General features: G+C 49.5%; 1 protein-coding gene across 1 annotated transcript in view; it reads right to left on the bottom strand.

Annotated features, from left to right (window-relative positions):
* Positions 1 to 341: 341 nt before the first annotated feature.
* LOC137423802 (catenin alpha-2) overlaps positions 342 to 24,505 on the bottom strand; it is a 220,929-nt gene continuing 196,765 nt past the window's right edge. Inside the window, exons 16-19 of the mRNA XM_068111318.2 lie at positions 22,008 to 22,189; positions 21,618 to 21,723; positions 16,655 to 16,789; positions 342 to 2,674 (exon numbers count right to left, since the gene is read on the bottom strand). Of these exons, the coding sequence (XP_067967419.1) occupies positions 2,393 to 2,674; positions 16,655 to 16,789; positions 21,618 to 21,723; positions 22,008 to 22,189 (705 nt within the window). The 3' untranslated portion in view covers positions 342 to 2,392. The remainder of the gene's footprint in view (positions 2,675 to 16,654; positions 16,790 to 21,617; positions 21,724 to 22,007; positions 22,190 to 24,505) is intronic.

Here is a 24,505-nt window from a genome sequence, read left to right on the forward strand (position 1 = left end):
CCTGCCGCCACCGTGGCATTTTTCGTAGTGAACTTTTGAAACTCGACCCTGCTGTTTGACACGAAACTGAAAGGGAGAAGCCCTGATTGTGCTCATTTACCAAGCAGCTAGCTAGCGCTTGCCAAGCCAGCCGTTCCTTAACGGTTTTGAATGGAGTGCTTGCTCAAATGCTTAAACCGCTTGGCGATCTCTCCACAAGAAACTTGGTAAATTAACACACACCCAATGTTCTTGAGACTCAACCATAGATCAACTGTAACCTACATACCCCAAAGAGGAATGACCCTTCTTGTCGCTCCTGTAGTGACCGGGTGTACTAGTAATCAAAATGTACAACACTCCACCATTTTGTGGTTCATCTTTATTATATCTTTTTCATGAATAAAAGTATTCCTTAACTACATGAAAAACATTGTGCAAAATTAAAACGAACATGCGTTGTGTTTGCATCCGCCAATCACGGCCTTGTGTTCTTTAACCGACAAAGCATTGAGTGTGGTCGCATTTAACCCGCCACGTACCAGCAGCCAAAGCCCAGCGCAAGGTTAAAGTGAAAGCTTTCCCAAAGCTGGAATGGGCAAAGCAATGCAAATACTGCCAAAAAACAAAAGTAAAGTAAAACAAAATAAAAGGCATGTTTTTAAAAGGGTGACAAAGTATGTGCATGTGCTCGGGAAAATGGGGAACTGGAGTAAGAATTTTAAAAAGCAGGAATTGTGTTCTGTGCACTTCCGGTCGCATTAGAAAACAGGCATGGGTAAAATAATTCAAACTTGTTTGCAACCTCTTAAATGACAATTCAAACGTTAAAATCCCTACCACCCCCACCACAAAAATTGTCAAAAAACAAAAACACACGAAGGCTCTAAAAGCAAAACAAAGGAAACAAAAATTAAATTAAAAGTAAGAACCGTTGGGAAGGCCAAAGCCGTTTTAGAGGATGGGGAGAGGGGTTGGGTGTAAGATATTAAAAACAGCAAATTGACACATTTAAGGTTCATGTAGTAGTAAAGAGATATTTAAATGCAAGGCATATGATGGCAAATCAAAACGGTGATCAACCGCTGCTCGTGAGCAAATCCAAAATGGTGACAAAACCCACGGCGTACCACTTTAGACTCCATCAACGTTCCGTTCTCCACATTCTGACTCGTACGTTCCGTCCTCATCAATTGCTATTGTTCTACGGAACAAATAGCCATTTAATTAGAGTGAAGATTTGATTTTCTTCATTTTCATTTATTTATTTTTCCCCTTTCTTGCATAGATATTATCGTTGCATGCAAATCAGCCTACACAAAAGGGTGGATTAGATGTTGCATTTGGAGTTCAGATTTTGTTGTACGGCGTGTGTCGGGAATTGCAAGGCATCGGTCGTGGTAGTTTGTTTGCGTGGACGGCACGCTTAGCGACCCAGCCAATGCAATTGCGGACGAAGAGCAAGAGGTCAAGCAAGGTGGGATGACCCAATTATTGGCATAAGAGAAAAGATCAACCAATCGGTAGTGATTGCACCGAGTCGATGCAATATATTTGAATCGAAAGGTGCGTGTGGTTGCGTCGACCGTTTTTGAAATCTACCGACAAGATGCACCCACCCTTCCCCGGTCAAATAAATGCTTTTCCTCAAAATCCCCTTATATGGGGTGAGGCCGGCTGGTACCAACCTGCTGCTCCACCCTATCCACAACATTCCTTCACCACCCTCTACAACCAGCCATATCTCTTCACTCTCCATCCGCATCCACCTTTCTGACATCCATCTTCACACATCCCTCCTCTCCAGTCATCTCAACCACGATTGACAGCTTTTTGTCCTGCCTCTCTCTTCCAACACATTGGCTCTCTTCCTCCATCCACACCAGGTGACCTGCTCACCTCAACCAGCTTTTTACCAATCTTCCCGTCAAGCTCGTCCGCACATCGATCTCTTCTCTCACTTCGTCCATCTTCACACAGTTGTTCCCCAGGTAAAATATCTTTCAAATAAATCCATCAACAAACTTTCCCGATCGCAGTCTTTTACTAGAAAAACATAACTTGAACATGATCCCAAAACAAAACACAAAAAAGTGTGAGGCAAGAATGCTTAAAAAGATCGAGGTTAAGGAAAATTAAAACAATTGGAACGGCTCCAACCGTGTGGTTATCAGTCTCCTTAGTTAGAGCAATAAGAGCAATCAGAGCAAAGTTAATACTAGCAAGGAAAACCCCCAAAAAAACAAAAAAAAACATCCCTAAAAGAAACACAAATAGCCATGACATGCTGCAAAGATATGGAAAAAACCTGATTGAAAAATATGGTCCATGGTGACAAGCAGCAAGCTGCTGTAGAAAGTAGAGAAATTCAAAATTAGGACCACGGCATCAAAAAGGGGGTTTAGCAAGCAGTCTACACGACATCGCGACCTTTGAACTCGCTGAGAGCCTGGACGGGTGAGATGTGCTTCTTCTGAGATCCACGGCGGACGTGTTTTAACTCTTCCTCGGGCCGCTCGCGCTTCACAAGCGGTTTCTTCTCGGGGGCCTTCATCTTCCAAGAGACGACAGGCGAATTGAGCGTGCTCTGCGCCTTGTGGTACTTTGTCGTGGCTACGTAGGAGGCCTTCACTGTAAGCACTACGGCGTTCATGAGGTTCTTAGCGGACTGGATGAGCGAGGTTGCACTGTCGAGCTGCAGGGAGGGGCAGGAGAGTGGGGAACGGTGTGGTGCGAAATGGAGGGGGAGAGGATGGTAAACAAAGCGTATATTCTGTCGGTATCAATAAATTTCTTGGTCAGATTCACCGACGCTCAAAACGTGACATTTATAAAGAACAAGCAACAAGGCGGGTTTAGTGGATGGCTGGCATACGATTGAAAAATCGATTTTTGCAAAAGCACAGTGGCAGCAAACAAAGCTTGACAAACATATTGAGATTAATTTACGAACAAATTCACCCCTGTGTAGCATTTTGATACGTTACATTTTTAAAGCTACAAAAAGAAAGAAAGAAGGGAAACAAGGATATAAAAAGAAAATCAATCATTATTTAGACCGTTAACAAGCCCAAAGTCCAAAGAAAAGAAATATAAAATAAAAAGGGGTCAAAGGGCACCAAACTAGTCAAGCACAGATGGCAGACATTCCAACATGGCACGGCCAGAAACCAGGTTGTTTCAAATGATGCAACATGGTAGTTTAAGACATTGAAGCTGCATGAGCAATGATTTCATGAAAGGCCTTGAAATTATGAAAAACAAAACGCAGAATGTTTTTTTTATCCTTTGGGTAAAGTAGACAAGCACCTTCCCTGGGCAAAACACACACATACATATATACATACACACAAAGGTGGATACAGCGAGACCTGGGAGGGTTCCTTTCCACCTTCTGAAGCCCGCATTTGGAGGTAACAACCAACGACACAGTATGGGTGCAAAAGTATGAGCCACTTAAATCAATGTCAAGCTTTCTCGAATCAGTTTCACACACAAATTTGTCATAATATTGAAGACGAGCAGGGAGGGACCAATGGAAATTAATAGTGTAAAATATGAGCAAGTCCTCAACTCACCCCACCCCTCTCCCTCCCCAACCCTTTTCCTCCCTCAACCTCTTACAAACTCCAAGCCCTCAACGTTTACCTCCCAACCCCAAGGCATCAATCCTCTCCCCACTCACAGCCTTCAAAAGAAATCCCTCATCTGTCACGATCGCCTGTGCAATTCACAAACCCACGAGATATGCAGAAAAGATATGTGCCATGAGGAGGTCATGGCACGTCATGGTCGCCTGTCCAACTCACAATCCCGTGACATATGAGAAAAACGGAATAGATGTAATGTGACCATGAGCAGATCATGGCCCATCATGGTCGCCTGTCCAACTCACAATCACATGATATATGCATAAAAGATATGTGACCATGAACAGGTCGCAGGTTGCTCATGGTCGCCTGTACAACTTACAATCACGCAAGATATGCAGAAAAGATATGTGACCATGAGCAGGTCGCAGGTTGCTCATGGTCGCCTGGACAACTCACAATCACGCGAGATATGCAGAAAAGATATGTGACCATGAGCAGGTCGCAGGTTGCTCATGGTCGCCTGGACAACTCACAATCACGCGAGATATGCAGAAAAGATATGTGACCATGAGCAGGTCGCAGGTTGCTCATGGTCTCCTGTCCAACTCACAATACCGCGAGATATGCAAAAAAGATATGTGCCATGAGCAGGTCATGGCCCGTCATGGTCGCCTGTCTAACTCATAATCCCGCTAGATATGTGGAAACGATCTGTGACAATAAACGACCTAAAACCAATTATCTTCTTCCTAATGCATGGATAGACATCTTTAAAAAACTTTTTTAAATGACATGGGAGCATGTCCCTGTTTGAGACCATGTCAATCCCCTCTGCCCTTCAAGCCTTCTCCAGCTTCATTGAAAATGACACCAAGGAGAACAACCACACAAACAAAGCTTTGTTGCAGTTGTTCTACAACAAAGCAACAAAGCTCTTTGTAGACAATGCCCCCCTGCCCATCCTGTGCAGATGCAAGACTGCTGAAATAAATTCAGGCGCGTCGAGAGCCAGCACGGGCCCCGAGGCAAACAACCTCGGGACCCCAACCCCACCTTTTCTCTCTTTTATATATTTTTAAGGGACTTTCTTAAATGAAAAACAAAAAACTTTCAAAAACAAATGGTCACTCTTATTTAGCTGCACGGTCGAAAATAAAGGAGATAACGGGACATTTGGACCCATCGAGTCAATTCGCAACCTCGGCTGTTGAACACTATTTCTCCATAAGATTGGCAAAAAAATAATGTGCGAAGATGGTTAATAATTTTTTTTGAACAAAGAGGATACAAACCCATTTCTTTGTAACGCACATTTCTAGTTAATACCCGTTTTTTGTAAAGTTTGAAACTGCACCATTAACAGCGGTAAATGTTGCTTTGTTTCAGGCTCGAAAGCAAAATCAGCTTCTGGGTTTAAATGTAACGATGAGGAAACGAGGATGAGCCAATGAGGGGTTTCACTGTACTGGGTAAAAAAATTTTTACAGGTAAGGCTCGGGCCCCTCAACGGACCCTGGCCCCCGAGGCAAAAGACCTCCTCCTGACCCCCCCCCCCCCCCGACCCCTCTTGATACACCCTGGCGATAATACAACATATTTTGTCACCCGATAGACCACCCTCCATGCAGAAATTAAGTACGTAGTCTTGACACACCAACTGTCATCCAAGCTTTAGGATTTGACTTCCATATGACAGGAAGCTTTGGCTCGAGGTAGCCATGAACTCATGGGTTTACCGAGTAGTACATTAGAAGTTTCATTTACGGAAAACTTTCAACAATCTTTATGCACAGTAGATGCAGTGATTCCATGTATACATGCAATTTGCATTGTTCCTTCATCACACCGATTTCTTTTTAAGAATGTCCAACTGCACTGCGAAAGTTACACTCGGTCGTTGCTTCGTGATACGAGGTGTGCTTGGCAAAACAATCTGTCTCTTCGCACTCATTATACATGACATGGGGTTAAACAGCTAATCCTCACAGCTCGGTTTATAGAGAAATATGCAATGCAAATTGCGTACATTCCGCTTTACACAACGGACGCTCTTGTTCATAGACTGATTAACCTCCACCATGCAGGTGCGGAGTGATATTGCACATGCACAGTGGAGTGAAAATACGTCTGCTAATTAGCCGGAAGTAATTTGTATATACAGTCACTTGAAAAAGTAAGAACACCCCGTGTAAAGTTTTGACAATTTCAACATATTTCATCATACAGCTATTTGATATTCATTTCAACAATATTGAAAGATAAAGGTGATATAATATAACAAATATCATGAAGCATTTACATTTTGTAGTCCATTGTATAATTTAAATAAACATAAATGCAAATTTCGCATGTGGAAAAAGTAAGTACACCCCAACATTTATCACTACTTCAAATACCTAAAATTAGAATCAGGTGCACCAGCTCAGGTGCAAATGATTAGAACATCGTTAGAGAGGATCTTGGAGGAACCTGTCTGATTTAAACCTCAGACATTTAGTTTGGTTTGTTCTTTGTTGTTGAAGTGTGCGGCATCACCATGCCTAGATCAAAAGAGCTCTCTGAGGCCTTCAGAAAGAAGGTTAGAGATGCCTACGAGTCTGGGAAGGGATTTAAAAAGATCTCCAAACAATTTGAAATCAATCATTCGACTGTCCAGAAGATCATCTACAAGTGGAGAAGATTCCAAACAACTGCCAACTTGTTCAGGCCAGGCCGCCCCAGCAAGTTCAGCCCGAGAGCAGACCGCAAGATGCTGAAAGAAGTCTCTAAGAACCCAAGAATGTCATCACGGGACCTACAGGTAGCTCTTGCCACTGTTGATGTCAAAGTGCACGAGTCTACTATGAGAAAGAGGCTGCACAAATTTGATCTACATGGGAGGTGTGCCAGGAGGAAACCTTTGCTGTCCAGAAAGAACATGAGGGCAAGACTAAAGTTTGCCAATGAACACCTCGGCAAAGACCAGCACTTCTGGAACAATGTGCTCTGGACAGATGAGTCAAAGGTAGAGCTATTTGGCCACAGTACCAGAAGACATGTTTGGCGAAAACCAAAGACAGCATTTGACCACAAGAACCTGATACCAACTGCAAAGCATGGTGGTGGAAATATTATGGTTTGGGGCAGCTTTGCTGCATCAGTGCCTGGGCAGCTCACCATCATAGATTCCACTATGAATTCTTCATTGTACCAGAGGGTGCTTGAGGATAATGTGAGGCCATCTGTCGGAGAGTTGAAGCTCAACCGAAGGTGGACCTTGCAACATGACAATGACCCTAAACATACGAGTAAATCCACCAAGGAATGGCTGAAGAGAAAGAAATGGAGGGTTCTCGAATGGCCAAGTCAAAGCCCAGATCTAAATCCCATCGAGATGTTGTGGGGGGATTTGAAATGAGCTGTGCATGCAAGAAACCCCTCAAACATCGCACAGCTGAAAGAATTCTACATGGAGGAGTGGGCAAAAATTGTCTCGATGTCAGAGACTGGTAGACAGTTATAAGAAATGCCTACTTGAGGTTGTTTCTGCCAAAGGGGCAAAACCACCTATGAGAGCCAAGGGTGTACTTACTTTTTCCACATGCGAAATTTGCATTTCTGTTGATTTAAATTATACAATGGACTACAAAATGTAAATGTTTTATGATATTTGTTATATTATATCACCTTTATCTATCAATATTGTTGAAATAAAGATCAAATAGCTGTATGTTGAAATATGTTGAAAAAGTCAAAACTTTACATGGGGTGTACTTACTTTTTCACGTGACTGTACATATATATATATACATATATATATATATATATATATATATATATATATATATATATATATATATATATATATATATATATATATATATATATATATATATATATATATATATATGAATGAATGAATGAATGAATGAATGAATGATCGTTTTAAGGCCATTTTCCCCGGTGGAGCGGGGGTTAGCCTTGCGGGCCCCATGACAATCATGGTTCCCTGTTTGAGGCAATGTTTTTATGGCCGGATGCCCTTCCTGACGCCAACCCTTGGTCGCCTCTTACGATGCGCAGGGATACGGTGTACCTATTCTAAATCGGGGTACACACCGTGATCATTCATCCCAGCAAGCTGGTACTCAATTTGCCGACCTCGGAAGGATGACAGGCTGAGTCAACCCCCCTGGGGTTAATTCAGCGATCGATCAGGATTCGAACCCAGGATCCTAGGATCCCAAGCCGGCACCCTAACCGCTAAGCCAACAACAGGCTGTATATATACTGTATGTATATATACAGACTTGGCATTTAATATGGAATATTTTTTTTGTGGGGGTGAACTTACTTTTCAAGATGTCTTAGAACCAAAAGTTCATTGGAATTATGTTGAAATTATTCTAGATTTTGTTAATGTGACCTTTAAAAGAAACAAAAACCACATTTGACATTTCGAAACAAATAAATTGATCCTTGAAAGTGATGTAAACTGATATCAAACTCAATTCACGGACAGTACTGTGTTAAACTTCTGTACGTTTTCCAGAAGTATCTCTTTATTTTGCACATTAGCCAAAAAATTTTTTAAACAAAAACAAAAGTTAAATTACGACTGGGATTACGGACAGTAAAATTACAGTTCAGTACTTCGTGTAACACGCACGAGCATTCAGGAGAGCACGTACACGTTGAGGCATGCTGTTCACGAGATTTGCCAAGGTTTGGACAGGAATCGCTTGCCATGCAGTGACAATAGCCTGCTGCAATTCACGCACAGAGGTCGGCTGCTGGTCCAAGCGGTCGATTTGACACGTTAATTCTGCCCACAAGGTCTCTATCGGATTCATATCCGGGGACATGGCAGGCCACTCCATATGCTCTACACCACGGTCAGCAAGAAAGTGTTGGATCATGCGAGCACGATGAGGCCGTGCATTGTCATCTTGGAAGACAAAGTTTCCTCGAAAGGCTGTACGAGCAAATGGAAGCAATGTTTCTTCCAGAATGGCCCTGTACTTGAACTGGTTCAGGTTTCCATTCAGAACAACCAGGTCAGTTTTGCCCCCTGCATGAAAAGCAGCCCAAACGGTCACCCCACCACCTCCAGCTTGGACTCTTGGCACTATACAATCTTTGTTGTAGGCTTCATGCACTTGTCTGCGCACTCGGACGCGGCGATCTTGACGATAGACCAGAAATCTAGACTCGTCACTGAAGATCACGTGATTCCAGGGTCCTGGCTGCCATTGACGGTGCTCTCTGGCCCACTGCAATCGGCGCTGGCGGTGTTGTCTGGTCAGGCGTGGCTTTCTCAGGGGACGCCTGGCACGAGAGCCTGCTTGAACCAGTCGTTGGTTGACTAGCCTTCTGGATACAGGCACATTTGTCAATTGCTGCCACTCAGCCCTAAGCCGATTAGCTGACTTGGTACGGCCATTGCAGACTAACCGGTGCAGCTGGCGATCATCCCTCCCTGTGGTTCTGCGGGGACGTCCTGGCCTCGGTATTGGAGTAGGGACACCCCTCTGAGCATTTCGTTTCAGGATCTTTGACACTTGACCTTGAGTGATGCCATACTGCCGAGCAATAGCACGCTGTTTCATGCCGTAATTTCGTAAAGCCACCACTCCATGACAAACAGCATTGTCGAGTTGACGAACCATCTCCAGAGGAAGCGGCAATAACTTTTGGAGACGTGCAGCAGTTGTTTTCCACCAATACAGAACGCAACAACCCTTGTATACCCGACTGTGAAGCCAATCATCAAATGCACCTGTCCGTACATTTTGCCACGCCACCTGTGATATAATCCTGTTGTTGACTTCTTGCTGCGACAGACAATCAGTGACATGGTTCTTTTAACAAACAAATCACCAAAGTGTAAAAGAAACTCACCAGATTGATATACTGAGTTAAGAAAGTAAACCCAAGTCAAGAAAAAAAAAAATATTCCATATTAAATGCCAAGTCTGTATATATATATATATATATATATATATATATATATATATATATATATATATATATATATCTCAGTTTGTGTGTGTGTGTGTGTGTGTGTGTGTGTGTGTGTGTGTGTGTGTGTGTGTGTGTGTGTGTGTAATGTTACCGATAGACTCCTAAACGGAGAGGCTCATGTGCTTGATATTTGGCATAGACATGGCCATTGAGCCTGGGAAGAACATGGCCTACCTAAAAAAAAAAATTTCATAATATTATTTTTACCATATTTTTACCTCAGCGCATTTCAGCGAGGAATATTATACACGGAATCTGAGCCGGTGGCAGAGCAGCGCGCTGATTCGCTCAGAGCGATCACGTGATGTTCCATCCCCGCCGCCAGACCATTGAACATAAAACACAGTTTGTGTGTGTGTAATGTTACCGATAGACTCCTAAATGGAGAGGCTCACGTACTATATATTTGACACAGACATGGCCATTGAGCCTGGGAAGGACATGGCCTACCTCAAAATATTTGACGAGATCCATATTTTTTATTCATATTTACCTCAGCGCATTTCAGCGAGGAACATTATACACGGAATCTGAGCCGGTGGCAGAGCAGTGCGCTGATTCGCTCAGAGCGATCACGTGATGTTCCATCCCCGCCGCCAGACCATTGAACATAAAACACAGTTTGTGTGTGTGTAATGTTACCGATAGACTCCTAAACGGAGAGGCTCACATACTTGATATTTGGCACAGACATGGCCATTGAGCCTGGGAAGGACATGGCCTACCTAAAAATATTTGACGAGATCCATATTTTTTATTCATATTTACCTCAGCGCATTTCAGCGAGGAACATTATACACGGATTCTCAGCATGTGCCAGAGCAGCTCGCTGATTCGCTCAGAGCGATCACGTGATGTTCCATCCTCGCCGCCAGACTATTGAATGGAAAATATATCGAATCAATGACCATTGCCATTCACACCACATAAGTGGAGATGCAGCTACCGGGCGCCATCTTGGTTGGCACTCGATGCTGGGCGATGGTGATTTCCGTCACACGTTTGCACGTAATTCAGAGCGATTGCGTTTTTTCACCTTTTGGTGTGATCGTGTTTTGTGTCGATTTTGTGCGATATGAATTAAACGTCTTTGAAACAGCTGTGAAACGTCTTTCCACAACCCTTCCGTAACCGATTGGATTAGTTTATTGCCGCTCAAAATGGCATTTTAACAGTTGTCTGGCTTTTAAAATCTGGGACACGTTCAAAACAAACGAGATCCGCGAAGCGAGTTGGTCGAGTCGTGCTAACCAAGATGGCGACACGGCGGCTACACTTTTCACGGAGTATGAGCATTCTATATATTTTCAATTCAGTGCGCCAGACTCGCTCACGTACTTGATTTGTGGCATAGACATGGCCATTGGGCCTTCACGGTGTAATTTGTGCGAGGCTTTTGTCCGAGTGAGCTTGAGTCGAGAGGGCGAATGTACGGGTTGAGAATGTACGGGTCTTCCTTCCCCCGCCCGGCAACGCCGGTACTGGAGGGCGTCACAGGATCGGTGAGTCTTCAAAATCCGCTTCGTGCTGTTGTCGCAAAGATGCTGGACGATGTCGCGATTGTTATGCTGGTCTCCTACCATGAGAACTGCAACGTCATTGTTGACTGGCCTTCCCCTTCCTCCCCTCCCCTTCCCTTCCCTCCCCCTCCCCCCTCTCCCACCCCCTACCCCCTCCCCTCCTCCCTCTCCCCCCTCCATCCTCCCCTTCCCTTCCCCTCCCCCCTCCGCTTCCCCTTCCCCCTCCACCCTACCCCCTCCCCCCCTTACACCCTTACCCTCCCCCTCCCCCACCTCCCCGCTCCCCTCACATATATATATATATATATATATATATATATATATATATATAAATTGAGACATTAAACTGCGTAAATTTCAATAAAAACTGGAAAACTTGAGGCGTTCTAAAACTTTTGACGGGTAGTGCGTGCACGCGCGCGCGCACGCACGCACGCACACACACACACACACACACACACACACACACACACACACACACACACACACACACACACACACACACACACACACACACACACACACACACACACACACACACACAGTACTTGCAGCAAGTGACCGGCTCTTTTGACATTCCAGCTGCAAAGTGTGTTCATTATAAAAAGTGAGGTTTTGGAACGACTTCCTGCTCTCCCATCTGGATGCTGTTATCTTGGAGGTAAAAGGTGCTCCATGCATTATGCATGGCTATTCAAATACGTTCAACCGCTGACCGCCCCCACATAACCCCCTCCCCTCACTCTCCACCCCAAGGACGAGAAAACTTTTGGGAGAGTTGAAATTAAGTTAGGGAAACTCATCAGCAGAAGCCAGAGGTGCCGTAGCAATGTACCCAAAATTAAAATAAACCTGCCCAGAATTTGCTTAAACGAGAAATGTGGGGACGTTGTCAGGGTCTTTGAGTATTTTCTTCACTTTTTACCATCCGGCATTTGGCAGACACACCAAAAAAAAGGAAATCGGTTGAAGGGATTTTTGTTTTCCGTTTCAATGGTAAACAACGAGCGACAGCCACATGACAGCTGAACAATGCAGTGAAGGAATGCAGCAAAGGAATAGTCACTCAAATGCGTTTCTTAAACAATGCATCTTTTGCAGTAGAATACACCTTACTATGGCATCAAGTGGGCAAACAGTAGCACTTCAGATTGTCAGGAGTGCTAAAGCATCAGGACAATTAGCTCTCGCTGTCAGGTCGAGGATGTCGCAAGCATCCTTTGTCGCAATAAAGGAATCCTGTGCATGAATTTTGGCATGTATAGTGGAAACTGTGCTCGAAGAAGAAGAGGAGGAAGAAGAATATAACAAAATGGTTTTTAAGGGGTTGGGGAGGGAGTATGTAGGACCTGCCCTACACAGCTCCAAAGGTCGAATGGTTATAGCCCACGACCCCAAATGATATTCACCCCTCATCTTCGAACCCCACAGCCCAACTGGGCTGAAATTTGTGTCGGGGAACCAAAACAACCTTCCCTGCCAAATTTCAGGGAAAAGTAAAATTAGACGAGGTGGGTATGGGTGTTAACCACTGGTCCACTTAAGCCTCAAATTCCCCTATATGAGCCACGTGGTACTGGAATATGTACATCAATGCAGCAGGAGACCAATTACATCTCAACCAAGCAGGAAGACCATTTTGCCAGTCTGATACTTGGTACGTCAAAAAACATACGGCCGTTACGAGTTTATCTTCCCCTCATTGTACAACAACCACATCTTCTCCGTCTTTTTTTTTTTTTTTTTTTTTTCATCATCTTTAAGCCTTCTCTCTTGTTTACAAGCCGGCAGGAGACACTGCGCTCATCGTCGTGTAGGCCCAGACGCCACAAAAGTGGACAAGCAATTTACAATTTTCTCATCATCCCTTTGTATGACTCACGAGCACTTTAATTGCAACAAGTACAAAAAGTTTTAATTAAAACAAAAGCCGCGTCGATATTACACAATGCCTAGATGCAGCTGTGCCTATAACGTCGATGTTATAGGCACAGGACATTCCTATTGATTCGATTACTTGATGTTATTTTTGTGCAAAGTGAAAATATATCTCGGCAATTTCCCGTGTGTGGCGACGAATTTTTAATATATCTCGGCATTTTCCCGTCTGTTATTTCAGGCGGTGTATGACTGACCATGCCGCGATTAAAAAAATATATATCTCGGCAATTTCCCGTATGTGGCGACACGTGAACGAAGCTATGCTCCTCTCTCCACATTATTGTGACGACGTATGAATTAAATATTTCATCGTGACGATTGTCATCAAATGGACGAATTTTTAATATATCTCGGCATTTTCCCGTCTGTTATTTCGGGCGGTGTATGACTGAGCATGCCGCGATTTAAACAAAATATATATATCTCGGCATTTTCCCATCTGTTATTTCGGGCGGTGTATGCCTGACCATGCCGCGATTTAAAAAAAAAAAAATCTCAATGGACTTGAAGTTACAGGCCTTTGAGAATTCATTTCGTTCGGTAAAGGGCAACTTTCATCGGATTTTCTTCCCGTTTTTTTTCAACCGAGTCTAAAACTATGTTAGCGACTGTGAAAAATGAAATGATATATCGAATTTGATTTGAAATTAAACTGTGTGAGAGAGGAAGACACCACGGGCCTACAAAACAGGCCTCAAAGCTATGTGAGTTAATAAAATGGTGGATATTTGTTTATATGAAGCCTCTCCCAAAATGGGTGGAGCTATGGTTCCCAGAATGGGTGGAGCTTTGAGGTTTTGTCTTCTCTGCAAGAACAACAACAAGAAGAAGAAGAACAAGAAGAAGAACAACAAGCAGAAGAAGAACAACAACAGCAGAGGGCACTCTATGAGCAGCGTCTGCGACGCGGCTAAAAATATAAATAACGTCTCGAGCAATCAGCTGTATTTCAGCAGGAAGAACTAGACACAATTTGAAGTCGCGACGTCGACCGATATGCCTCCGCTCACATCAAGTCTTTGCTTACTCCAAAACCTCAAAACCGAACTTTGACCAAAAAACCTCAAAATCATTTGACCTCAATATATTATAATCTGCACATATGTATCATGGTACATGTACTTGGTTTAGTTCAAATCCATAAATCAACTAGAACGGCACTCAGTAGAGAGCATGCGTCTGCCTGGTTGGCCATAATCACTCAAAATTTAAATAATTCTCATATACAACAACAACAACAACAACAACAACAACATGCATTTTAAAGGCCATTTTCCCTGCTAGAGCAGGGGTTAGCCTTGCGGGCCCCATGACAATCTTCTCCATTTTGCCCTATTTTCTGCATCTCCCCTTGTTAACCCCCTTGCCCGCATTTCTTCTTCGACCATCTTTAGCCAAGTCTTTCTCGGTCTTCCCCATCCTCTACTTCCTTCTACATTCATTTCCATCACTCTTCTCAACCAGTCACTTTCATCCTTCCTCAACACATGACCAAACCATCTCAACCTGTTCCTCTTCACAGCATCAATCACAGGCTCTATTCCCAACATCTTTCGCAATTCATCATTTGTCTTCCTCTCTCTCAACGATACTCCGCATATCCATCGAACCATTCGCATTTCCACCCTTTCCAACCTTCGTTGCTGCTCTACGTTCATTACCCATGTCTCGCTCCCATAAATCATAACACTTCTCACACATGCAGCAATTGCAGCATACACCTTTCCCTTCAGCTTCAACGACACTCCCCTCCCTCCTCATCAGCACGCCACTCAGTTCCCGAAACTTCTTCCATGCACATCTCACTCTAGCAACCGTTGCTGAATCTGATCCACCTTCTCCATTCAGCATGTCTCCAAGGTAACAAAATGTTTTCACACCTTCCAGCTTCACGCCGTCTCCAAGATCCAACTCAACATTTCCTCCATCTGCAGCTCCCTCTGTGCACACCTTACATTTGAATGTAGCTGCCACACTGGTTAATGACCCTCTCAGACCACTACATTTTTGATGAACCCACTCAGCGGCACCCTAACCCAATAAACCCAATAAATAATTCTCATATCAGAATCCATATTCAGATCTTCATCAAAATCGAATCGGTTCTTTCTTGTCACACACACAATCTGTCCAACAAGTTTCGTCCAAATCCATCCACAACTTTTTGAGATATCCTGCTATGTATCATTTTTGGCCCGATCTCCCAATGGTGAAGAATCACGTAAAAAATTCTAGTAGCCGGATCCGAATCCGAATCTTCACGAAAATCTAATAATTTCGTCCTTATGACACGCTACATCTCTGCCAAATTTCGTCCGAATCCGTCCACAACTTTGAGATATTTTGTTCACAGACAAACAGACAGGGGTGAAAACATAACCTCCATCCACCTTTGGTGGTGAAGGTAATAACATTTTAATCTGACATAAGCTCTGACCTTTAACCTCTTGATGCCGACATCTAATCAGTTCATTTTTGCATCATAATGTATACTTATACCAAGTTTGGTCAAAATCCATCACTGGTTCCCAATTTAGCACGGTAACAGAATTTTTACCTAAATGAACCTCTGACCTTTGACTTCTTGCCCCCATAGTCTACCTAGCTCATCTTTACATAATTAGACATACTTGTACCAAGTTTGACTTGGATCCCTTCAGCTGTTCTTACCTTATCACCGTAACGAAAAACCTATCTCGGATGCATGGACGGATGGACGGACAACCTGGAAACATAATGCCCCTGGTGACTTCATCAGCGGAGCCATAAAACAACAACAACATTGCTTCGCTTACAAGGCATGTGCTACAAAAGAAGCACAAAGAGAAAAGAAAAACAGACAAACAAAAAACGAAAAAGGAATAAATAACTTACTTTATTTCTTTCCAAAATCCCAATCTGCTTTAGACAAACAAGCAACCTAAACTGAGAAATACATTCCATAGGTTGCCATTCAATATTTCAAGCACAGTCCATTAAAATGCGTCCGACAACTTCGAGACGATCATCAAAAGACTGAACAGGCCACCGAGATGCAATGTTCCAGGAAGAGTCCATTTGGTACATGTGCAATGTTTTTTATCCTCCAAAGAGAACACAAATTGACTGACTTGAATATGGCCAGAAGAACGTCAGCACAATGTGAGCCGCAAATGGTTGGGCAGAGGATGAAAATTTCACGTGAACTGCGGGATAGACGCTCGAGTGCAAAAACAGGTCATCAAAACTCGAGATTGTTGAACGCTTGATACTTGATAAAGTCCTCGCACAACTTGTGACGGTCCTTGATACTTGTCCAACGCACGACGCACAACTTGATAAAGTTACTCAAAACTTTTTCAAACCCCACTCCCCTCCACCTTCCTTCCTCTCCGAGAAAGCCTATTCATTCAAAGGACCTCAAGTGTAATCTTCACCTGCTGCCAACAGCAAATGTGCTCGACGCTTAAAAAGGAGAAGCAGCTCCAGTTGAATAGCAGCTCCATGTTTTGTGCACATTCGCATGTGAATAGCCACATTTAGAGGGATTTCAGAGTGGGAAATAAAAGGAGGGCAGGGGAAAGGGTGGAAGGGGATTGATAAGAACTTGTTACTCCAGTCGAAGGCAAATAAACTTACCCCAGACACGACAAGCTCCCCGCTGATGTTCTGCACCTCTGCCTTCACTTTGCTGCAAATGTTCAACTGATGGCAATACAGCGCAATGCGTTGCAAATATGCCAAAAGGTCTTGCTTCGAAGAGGAGTCCGGGCACTTTAAAGGAGAGATTGCGAAAGTCATGCTGGGCCTTGGAATGCTCCTTCATTCAAAATATTTACTTATTTGGTGATTGAGTGCCCCTGGGAGGTGGGGTGTGAGGATTGAGTGCCCCGACAGAGGAGAGGGTGGGAATGTGGGGTGTGGGGAGTAGGGGGAGGGGAGGGGGATGGAGTGGGGCAGGGGATAGAGTGGGGGGGGGGAGCGGAGGGGGAGGCAGTGGGGAAGGAGTGAGTGCCATGGGGGTTAGTGTAACGGTGAAAGGGCTTGGGTGACAAGGGGGAGGGTAGGGGCAGTCAGTGCGAGGAGGGCAGCGCAGTTAGTGTGAGTGTGTGGGTGCTTAGACATGGGGTGCGTGGGGGGAGGGGGAGCATTCAGTGAGAGTTGAGGCAGTCAATGTGGGTGGCGGGAGAGGGTGGATCAACGTAGGTGAGGAGCGGTCGGCAAGAGTGGAGCCGGTCGGCGCGAGGGGGGCCGGTCGGCGCGAGGGGGGCCGGTCGGCGCGAGGGGGGCCAGTCGGCGCGAGGTGGGCCAGTCCGCGCGAGGGGGGCGATCACGGACAGTCGGCGCGGGGGACGATCCCGGACAGTCGGCGCGGGGGGGGGGGGGGAGGGGGGATCCCGGACAGTCGGCGTGAGAGGGGACCGTCAGCGCGATGGGGACCGTCAGCGCGAGGGGGACGGTCAGCGCGAGGCGGACCGTCAGCGCGAGGGGGACCGTCAGCGCGAGGGGGACCGTCAGCGCGAGGGGGACCGTCAGCGCGAGGGGGACCGTCAGCGCGAGGGGGACCGTCAGCGCGAGGGGGACCGTCAGCGTGAGGGGGGACCGTCAGCGCGAGGGGGACCGTCAGCGCGAGGGGGACCGTCAGCGCGAGGGGGACCGTCAGCGCGAGGGGGACCGTCAGCGCGAGGGGGACCGTCAGCGCGAGGGGGACCGTCAGCGCGAGGGGGACCGTCAGCGCGAGGGGGACCGTCAGCGCGAGGGGGACCGTCAGCGCGAGGGGGACCGTCAGCGCGAGGGGGACCGTCAGCGCGAGGGGGACCGTCAGCGCGAGGGGGACCGTCAGCGCGAGGGGGACCGTCAGCGCGAGGGGGACCGTCAGCGCGAGGGGGGACCGTCAGCGCGAGTGGGACCGTCAGCGCGAGTGGGACCGTCAGCGCGAGTGGGACCGTCAGCGCGAGTGGGACCGTCAGCGCGAGTGGGACCGTCAGCGCGAGTGGGACCGTCAGCGCGAGTGGGACCGTGTCAGCGCGAGGGGGACCGTCAGCGCGAGGGGGACCGTCAGCGCGAGGGGGACCGTCAGCGCGAGGGGGACCGTCAGCGCGAGGGGGACCGTCAGCGCGAGGGGGACCGTCAGCGCGAGGGGGACCGTCAGCGCGAGGGGGACCGTCAGCGCGAGGGGGACCGTCAGCGCGAGGGGGACCGTCAGCGCGAGGGGGACCGTCAGCGCGAGGGGGGACCGTCAGCGCGAGGGGGACCGTCAGCGCGAGGGGGACCGTCAGCGCGAGGGGGACCGTCAGCGCGAGGGGGACCGTCAGCGCGAGGGGGACCGTCAGCGCGACGGGGGCCGTCAGCGCGAGTGGGACCGTCAGCGCGAGTGGGACCGTCAGCGCGAGTGGGACCGTCAGCGCGAGTGGGACCGTCAGCGCGAGTGGGACCGTCAGCGCGAGTGGGACCGTCAGCGCGAGTGGGACCGTCAGCGCGAGTGGGACCGTCAGCGCGAGTGGGACCGTCAGCGCGAGTGGGACCGTCAGCGCGAGTGGGACCGTCAGCGCGAGTGGGACCGTCAGCGCGAGTGGGACCGTCAGCGCGAGTGGGACCGTGTCAGCGCGAGTGGGACCGTGTCAGCGCGAGTGGGACCGTCAGCGCGAGGGGGACCGTCAGCGCGAGGGGGACCGTCAGCGCGAGGGGGACCGTCAGCGCGAGGGGGACCGTCAGCGCGAGGGGGACCGTCAGCGCGACGGGGGCCGTCAGCGCGAGTGGGACCGTCAGCGCGAGTGGGACCGTCAGCGCGAGTGGGACCGTCAGCGCGAGTGGGACCGTCAGCGCGAGTGGGACCGTCAGCGCGAGTGGGACCGTGTCAGCGCGAGTGGGACCGTCAGCGCGAGGGGGACCGTCAGCGCGAGGGGGACCGTCAGCGCGAGGGGGACCGTCAGCGCGAGGGGGACCGTCAGCGCGAGGGGGACCGTCAGCGCGAGTGGGACCGTCAGCGCGAGTGGGACCGTCAGCGCGAGTGGGACCGTGTCAGCGCGAGGGGGACCGTCAGCGCGAGTGGGACCGTGTCAGCGCGAGGGGGACCGTCAGCGCGAGGGGGACCGTCAGCGCGAGTGGGACCGTCAGCGCGAGTGGGACCGTCAGCGCGAGTGGGACCGTCAGCGCGAGTGGGACCGTCAGCGCGAGTGGGACCGTCAGCGCGAGTGGGACCGTCAGCGCGAGTGGGACCGTCAGCGCGAGTGGGACCGTCAGCGCGAGTGGGACCGTCAGCGCGAGTGGGACCGTCAGCGCGAGTGGGACCGTCAGCGCGAGTGGGACCGTGTCAGCGCGAGTGGGACCGTCAGCGCGAGTGGGACCGTGTCAGCGCGAGTGGGACCGTGTCAGCGCGAGTGGGACCGTCAGCGCGAGGGGGACCGTCAGCGCGAGGGGGACCGTCAGCGCGAGTGGGACCGTCAGCGCGAGTGGGACCGTCAGCGCGAGTGGGACCGTCAGCGTGAGTGGGACCGTGTCAGCGCGAGGGGGACCGTCAGCGCGAGGGGGACCGTCAGCGCGAGTGGGACCGTCAGCGCGAGTGGGACCGTGTCAGCGCGAGGGGGACCGTCAGCGCGAGGGGGACCGTCAGCGCGAGTGGGACCGTCAGCGCGAGTGGGACCGTCAGCGCGAGTGGGACCGTCAGCGCGAGTGGGACCGTCAGCGCGAGTGGGACCGTCAGCGCGAGTGGGACCGTCAGCGCGAGTGGGACCGTCAGCGCGAGTGGGACCGTCAGCGCGAGTGGGACCGTCAGCGCGAGTGGGACCGTCAGCGCGAGTGGGACCGTCAGCGCGAGTGGGACCGTCAGCGCGAGTGGGACCGTCAGCGCGAGTGGGACCGTCAGCGCGAGTGGGACCGTCAGCGCGAGTGGGACCGTCAGCGCGAGTGGGACCGTCAGCGCGAGTGGGACCGTGTCAGCGCGAGGGGGACCGTCAGCGCGAGGGGGACCGTCAGCGCGAGGGGGACCGTCAGCGCGAGGGGGACCGTCAGCGCGAGGGGGACCGTCAGCGCGAGGGGGACCGTCAGCGCGAGGGGGACCGTCAGCGCGAGGGGGACCGTCAGCGCGAGGGGGACCGTCAGCGCGAGGGGGACCGTCAGCGCGAGGCGGACCGTCAGCGCGAGGGGGACCGTCAGCGCGAGGGGGACCGTCAGCGCGAGGGGGACCGTCAGCGCGAGGGGGACCGTCAGCGCGAGGGGGACCGTCAGCGCGAGGGGGACCGTCAGCGCGAGGGGGACCGTCAGCGCAAGGGGGACCGTCAGCGCGAGGGGGACCGTCAGCGCGAGGGGGACCGTCAGCGCGAGGGGGGCCGTCAGCGCGAGGGGGACCGTAAGCGCGAGGGGGACCGTAAGCGCGAGGGGGACCGTCAGCGCGAGAGGGACCGTCAGCGCGAGAGGGACCGTCAGCGCGAGAGGGACCGTCAGCGCGAGAGGGACCGTCAGCGCGAGAGGGACCGTCAGCGCGAAGAGGATCGTCAGCGCGAGGAGGACCGTCAGCGCGAGGGGGACCGTCAGCGCGAGGGGGACCGTCAGCGCGAGGGGGACCGTCAGCGCGAGGGGGACCGTAAGCGCGAGGGGGACCGTCAGCGCGAGAGGGACCGTCAGCGCGAGAGGGACCGTCAGCGCGAGAGGGACCGTCAGCGCGAGAGGGACCGTCAGCGCGAGAGGGACCGTCAGCGCGAAGAGGATCGTCAGCGCGAGGAGGACCGTCAGCGCGAGGGGGACCGTCAGCGCGAGGGGGACCGTCAGCGCGAGGGGGACCGTCAGCGCGAGGGGGGCCGTCAGCGCGAGGGGGACCGTCAGCGCGAGGGGGGCCGTCAGCGCGAGGGGGACCGTCAGCGCGACGGGGGCCGTCAGCGCGAGGGGGGCCGTCAGCGCGAGGGGGACCGTCAGCGCGAGGGGGACCGTCAGCGCGAGGGGGACCGTCAGCGCGAGGGGGACCGTCAGCGCGAGGGGGACCTTCCGCGTGAGGAGGACCGTAAGCGCGAGGGGGACCGTCAGCGCGAGAGGGACCGTCAGCGCGAGAGGGACCGTCAGCGCGAGGAGGATCGTCAGCGCGAGGAGGATCGTCAGCGCGAAGAGGATCGTCAGCGCGAGGGGGACCGTCAGCGCGAGGAGGACCGTCAGCGAGAGGGGGACCGTCAGTGAGAGGGGGACCGTCAGCGCGAGGGGGACAGTCAGCGCGAGGGGGACAGTCAGCGCGAGGGGGACAGTCAGCGCGAGGGGGACAGTCAGCGCGAGGGGGACAGTCAGCGCGAGGGGGACAGTCAGTGCGAGGGGGACAGTGATTGAGAGGGGCTGTGAGTGTGAGTGGAGGGTTGTGAGTGTGTAAGGACAGCTATTAATATGGCATATTAATTTTATGGACAGTTATGGCACATATATATGGCATATATTAACTATGGGCCCTAATTAAAAAAAAAAACTGCAATTAGATATTGACATCCATGCTCAAACCCAGCCTGCTATGTAACTATGAAGAAGAGTCATGCACTCCCTCTCCTGAACAAGACTGTACACCATGTTGTTTGCAACAACTTGCTTAAATGTAGAAAACATCATTTCCATCAACCTGTCATCGTACCTGGTCGGCAATGCTTCTTGCGAGCTTGTCCATCTTGGATCCGAGATCAGCAATTTTCTTTGCAGCACTAATTACATCTGAAGTGTTCTTCAGAGGACCTTTACCCCTGTGATGTTTGTGAAAAGTGCACAGCAATGGAATGACTGCATGGGACAGTACTTGGTGCTTAAATGGCCAAAGTGCTTGCTCAGGTTCATTAAGAAAATGAAGATGGATGAGAAGGGGTGGGAAAAGGGGTCAACAGCAAAAAGGTTGGCAGAAAGTGAAGAAATCCCATTTGAAAAGACCAAGGTGTAGGTTAATAACCAAGGAAATTGAGCAACAGGGAGGGCAGTGCGGTCACGGCCACAAGGAGATGAAATATGCATAGTAGAGCCGGCAAGTATTTACCTGGTGAAGTCGGTCATCTCCATCATGATCATGCACATCTGTTTGGATAGGACGATGATGTCATTCCCGGAATCGTCCCATTTGGCCACTTCGGCATCGAGTTTGATCTTCTCTTCCTGGAAACGCTCCACTTGCTCTGCAATCTTCGCCTTCTCTTCTTGTGGTAGTTGGGCCATTATCGCCTGGTAATGATACCGATGGACAAAGGAAGGGGATAAATAAAAACAATCAACAGGTGGGGAGTAAATCGAGGAAAATCATTGCAACGTCACGACACCTTGAAGTCTATCTGATAATGACCGTTTTTTTTCTTCTTTGTTTTCCAATCTTTAGTTCTCACTGATCGTAGTAAAGAAAACTTCCTGATGCCTTCACATGAAGGTAAGTTTTGAAGTGTAGCCGACTCGAATACCGTTTAAGTCGTACTGTGCAGTAATTATGTGGAAAACACCAGGCAATGTGTATTGAAGATGATGATAAAACAATGCCACCGGTTCTCGGAGTTTTTCGCACAATTCAAGAAGGTAATTTGTTAAGCAAACTGCTGTGCCATCCACACACAAAAGGCAATTTGCAGAATGGGGTAGGGGGGGAGGAAAAGATAGCGCGGGCAAAGGGGACCGCGCCAGCTTTCACGTAAATGGCCACAGATCGTTCATGCACCGCATGCTGCGGCGCATTTACACCCACAGCCAGGAAAAAGGACTAGCTACAAGATTTGAAAGTTTGTGGGAAAGGGGAAAGAGGGTTGCCAGAACAGGAAAACATTTGGAAATTACCTTGTACGTCTTAAGCACAGCGAGGGTGCAATGATAATGGCTTTCAGATTTGAGATGGTGCCAGCCAGCATCATCAGGAGTTTTGTTTTTAAAACCATTTGGCTGGAACATACCGGTGTAACCAAACCAGTAGGTGATGCTTTATACAGAAACAGCTGCCATTAATAATAAGCGTCTTAAATACATGATCCTGACAATTCGTGACACACCGAACACTCACCACACACAAAGGAGAAAGAACAATAGACGTCCAAATTGTCAACTTAAAACAACCTATGGTTAACACTCCAATGACTGCATACCAAGAAAAATTGTGCACCTGGGAGAGACAATAAAAAGGCATTCCGAAGACACAGAATACTAGTGGCTCCGACGGCAATCGCTGCACTGTTTAACACAGGTACGGCCACGGGTTGGCAAGGTGAGACCGGCACGTCGAAGCGTATTATAAAGGCGCGTGCGTTGTGTGAACCAGAGCATACACAATGAACAGAAAGTGCAATCGGCCATTCATGCATCAAACTGGCAAAAAAAATATTACTCCACTCAACTCCACTCCTGCTGGCTTCCTCTGAAAATTCAATGGAGACAGACAAAAGCTAATTTGCCTGTTTGAGACCGCCATTAACATAAATGGAAACCACCTTTAACGTTACTGGCACTGCCCTCTCTTGGATTAAATCATACCTCTCTGACAGACGCCAGTTCATCTCCATCAATAACTGCAAATCCCCCACTGCTCCCCTCCCCCAAGGTGTCCCCCAAGGTTCAGTTCTTGGCCCCCTCCTCTTCATCCTGTACCTGTCCCCCCTCGGTCACTTAATCCGCCGTCATGGTCTCCAATTCCACTGCTTCGCCGATGACATCCAGCTTTTCATCTCCACCAAGTCCGTCTCCACCGCCACCCACTCTATCCTGACAAACTGCATCACTGAAATAAAATGCTGGCTTCAAATCAACTTCCTCAAACTTAACTATGATAAATCTGAAATAATCATCATTGGCCCAAAAACGCTCACCAAATCCACCCATAACTTTGCCCTCAACATCGACGGTTTCCCAGTATCCACCTCCCCTCACATCCGGAATCTTGGCGTCATCTTTGACCAAACCCTCTCCTTCGACAAATACACTAAACAGATCACAAAGACAGCCTTCTTTCACCTGAAAAACATCGCCCGTCTCCGTCCATCCCTCTCCTCCGTGGCTGCAGAAACCCTCATCCACGCCTTCATCACCTCCCGTCTGGACTACTGCAACAGCCTCCTCTTTGGTTCACCCTCAATAATCATCAATAAACTCCAATACATTCAAAACTCCGCTGCCCGTCTACTCACCCATTCCCGGATCCGTGACCACATCACCCCCGTCCTTTACAAGCTTCACTGGCTCCCCATCCCCCAGAGAATCCAGTACAAAATCCTCCTCTTGACCTACAAAGCCCTCCATAACCTGGCCCCATCCTACCTGGCTGACCTCCTCTCCAGACACACTCCCACCCGCAACCTCCGCTCTGCTGGTACCAACCTCCTGATCCCCCCCTCCCCCCCCCCCCCATCCGGACCAAATTCAGATCCTGGGGGGACAGGGCCTTCTCCATCGCTGCTCCCACCCTCTGGAACTCACTACCTCACACCATCAGACTCCTCCTCACTCACCACATTCAAAACATCACTCAAGACCCACCTGTTCAACACTGCATTCAACATTTAACCCACA

The sequence above is a fragment of the Myxine glutinosa genome, chromosome 3 (genome assembly GCF_964187855.1).
Source record: "Myxine glutinosa chromosome 3, kmMyxGlut1.1, whole genome shotgun sequence".
In the NCBI taxonomy this organism is placed as follows: domain Eukaryota; kingdom Metazoa; phylum Chordata; class Myxini; order Myxiniformes; family Myxinidae; genus Myxine; species Myxine glutinosa.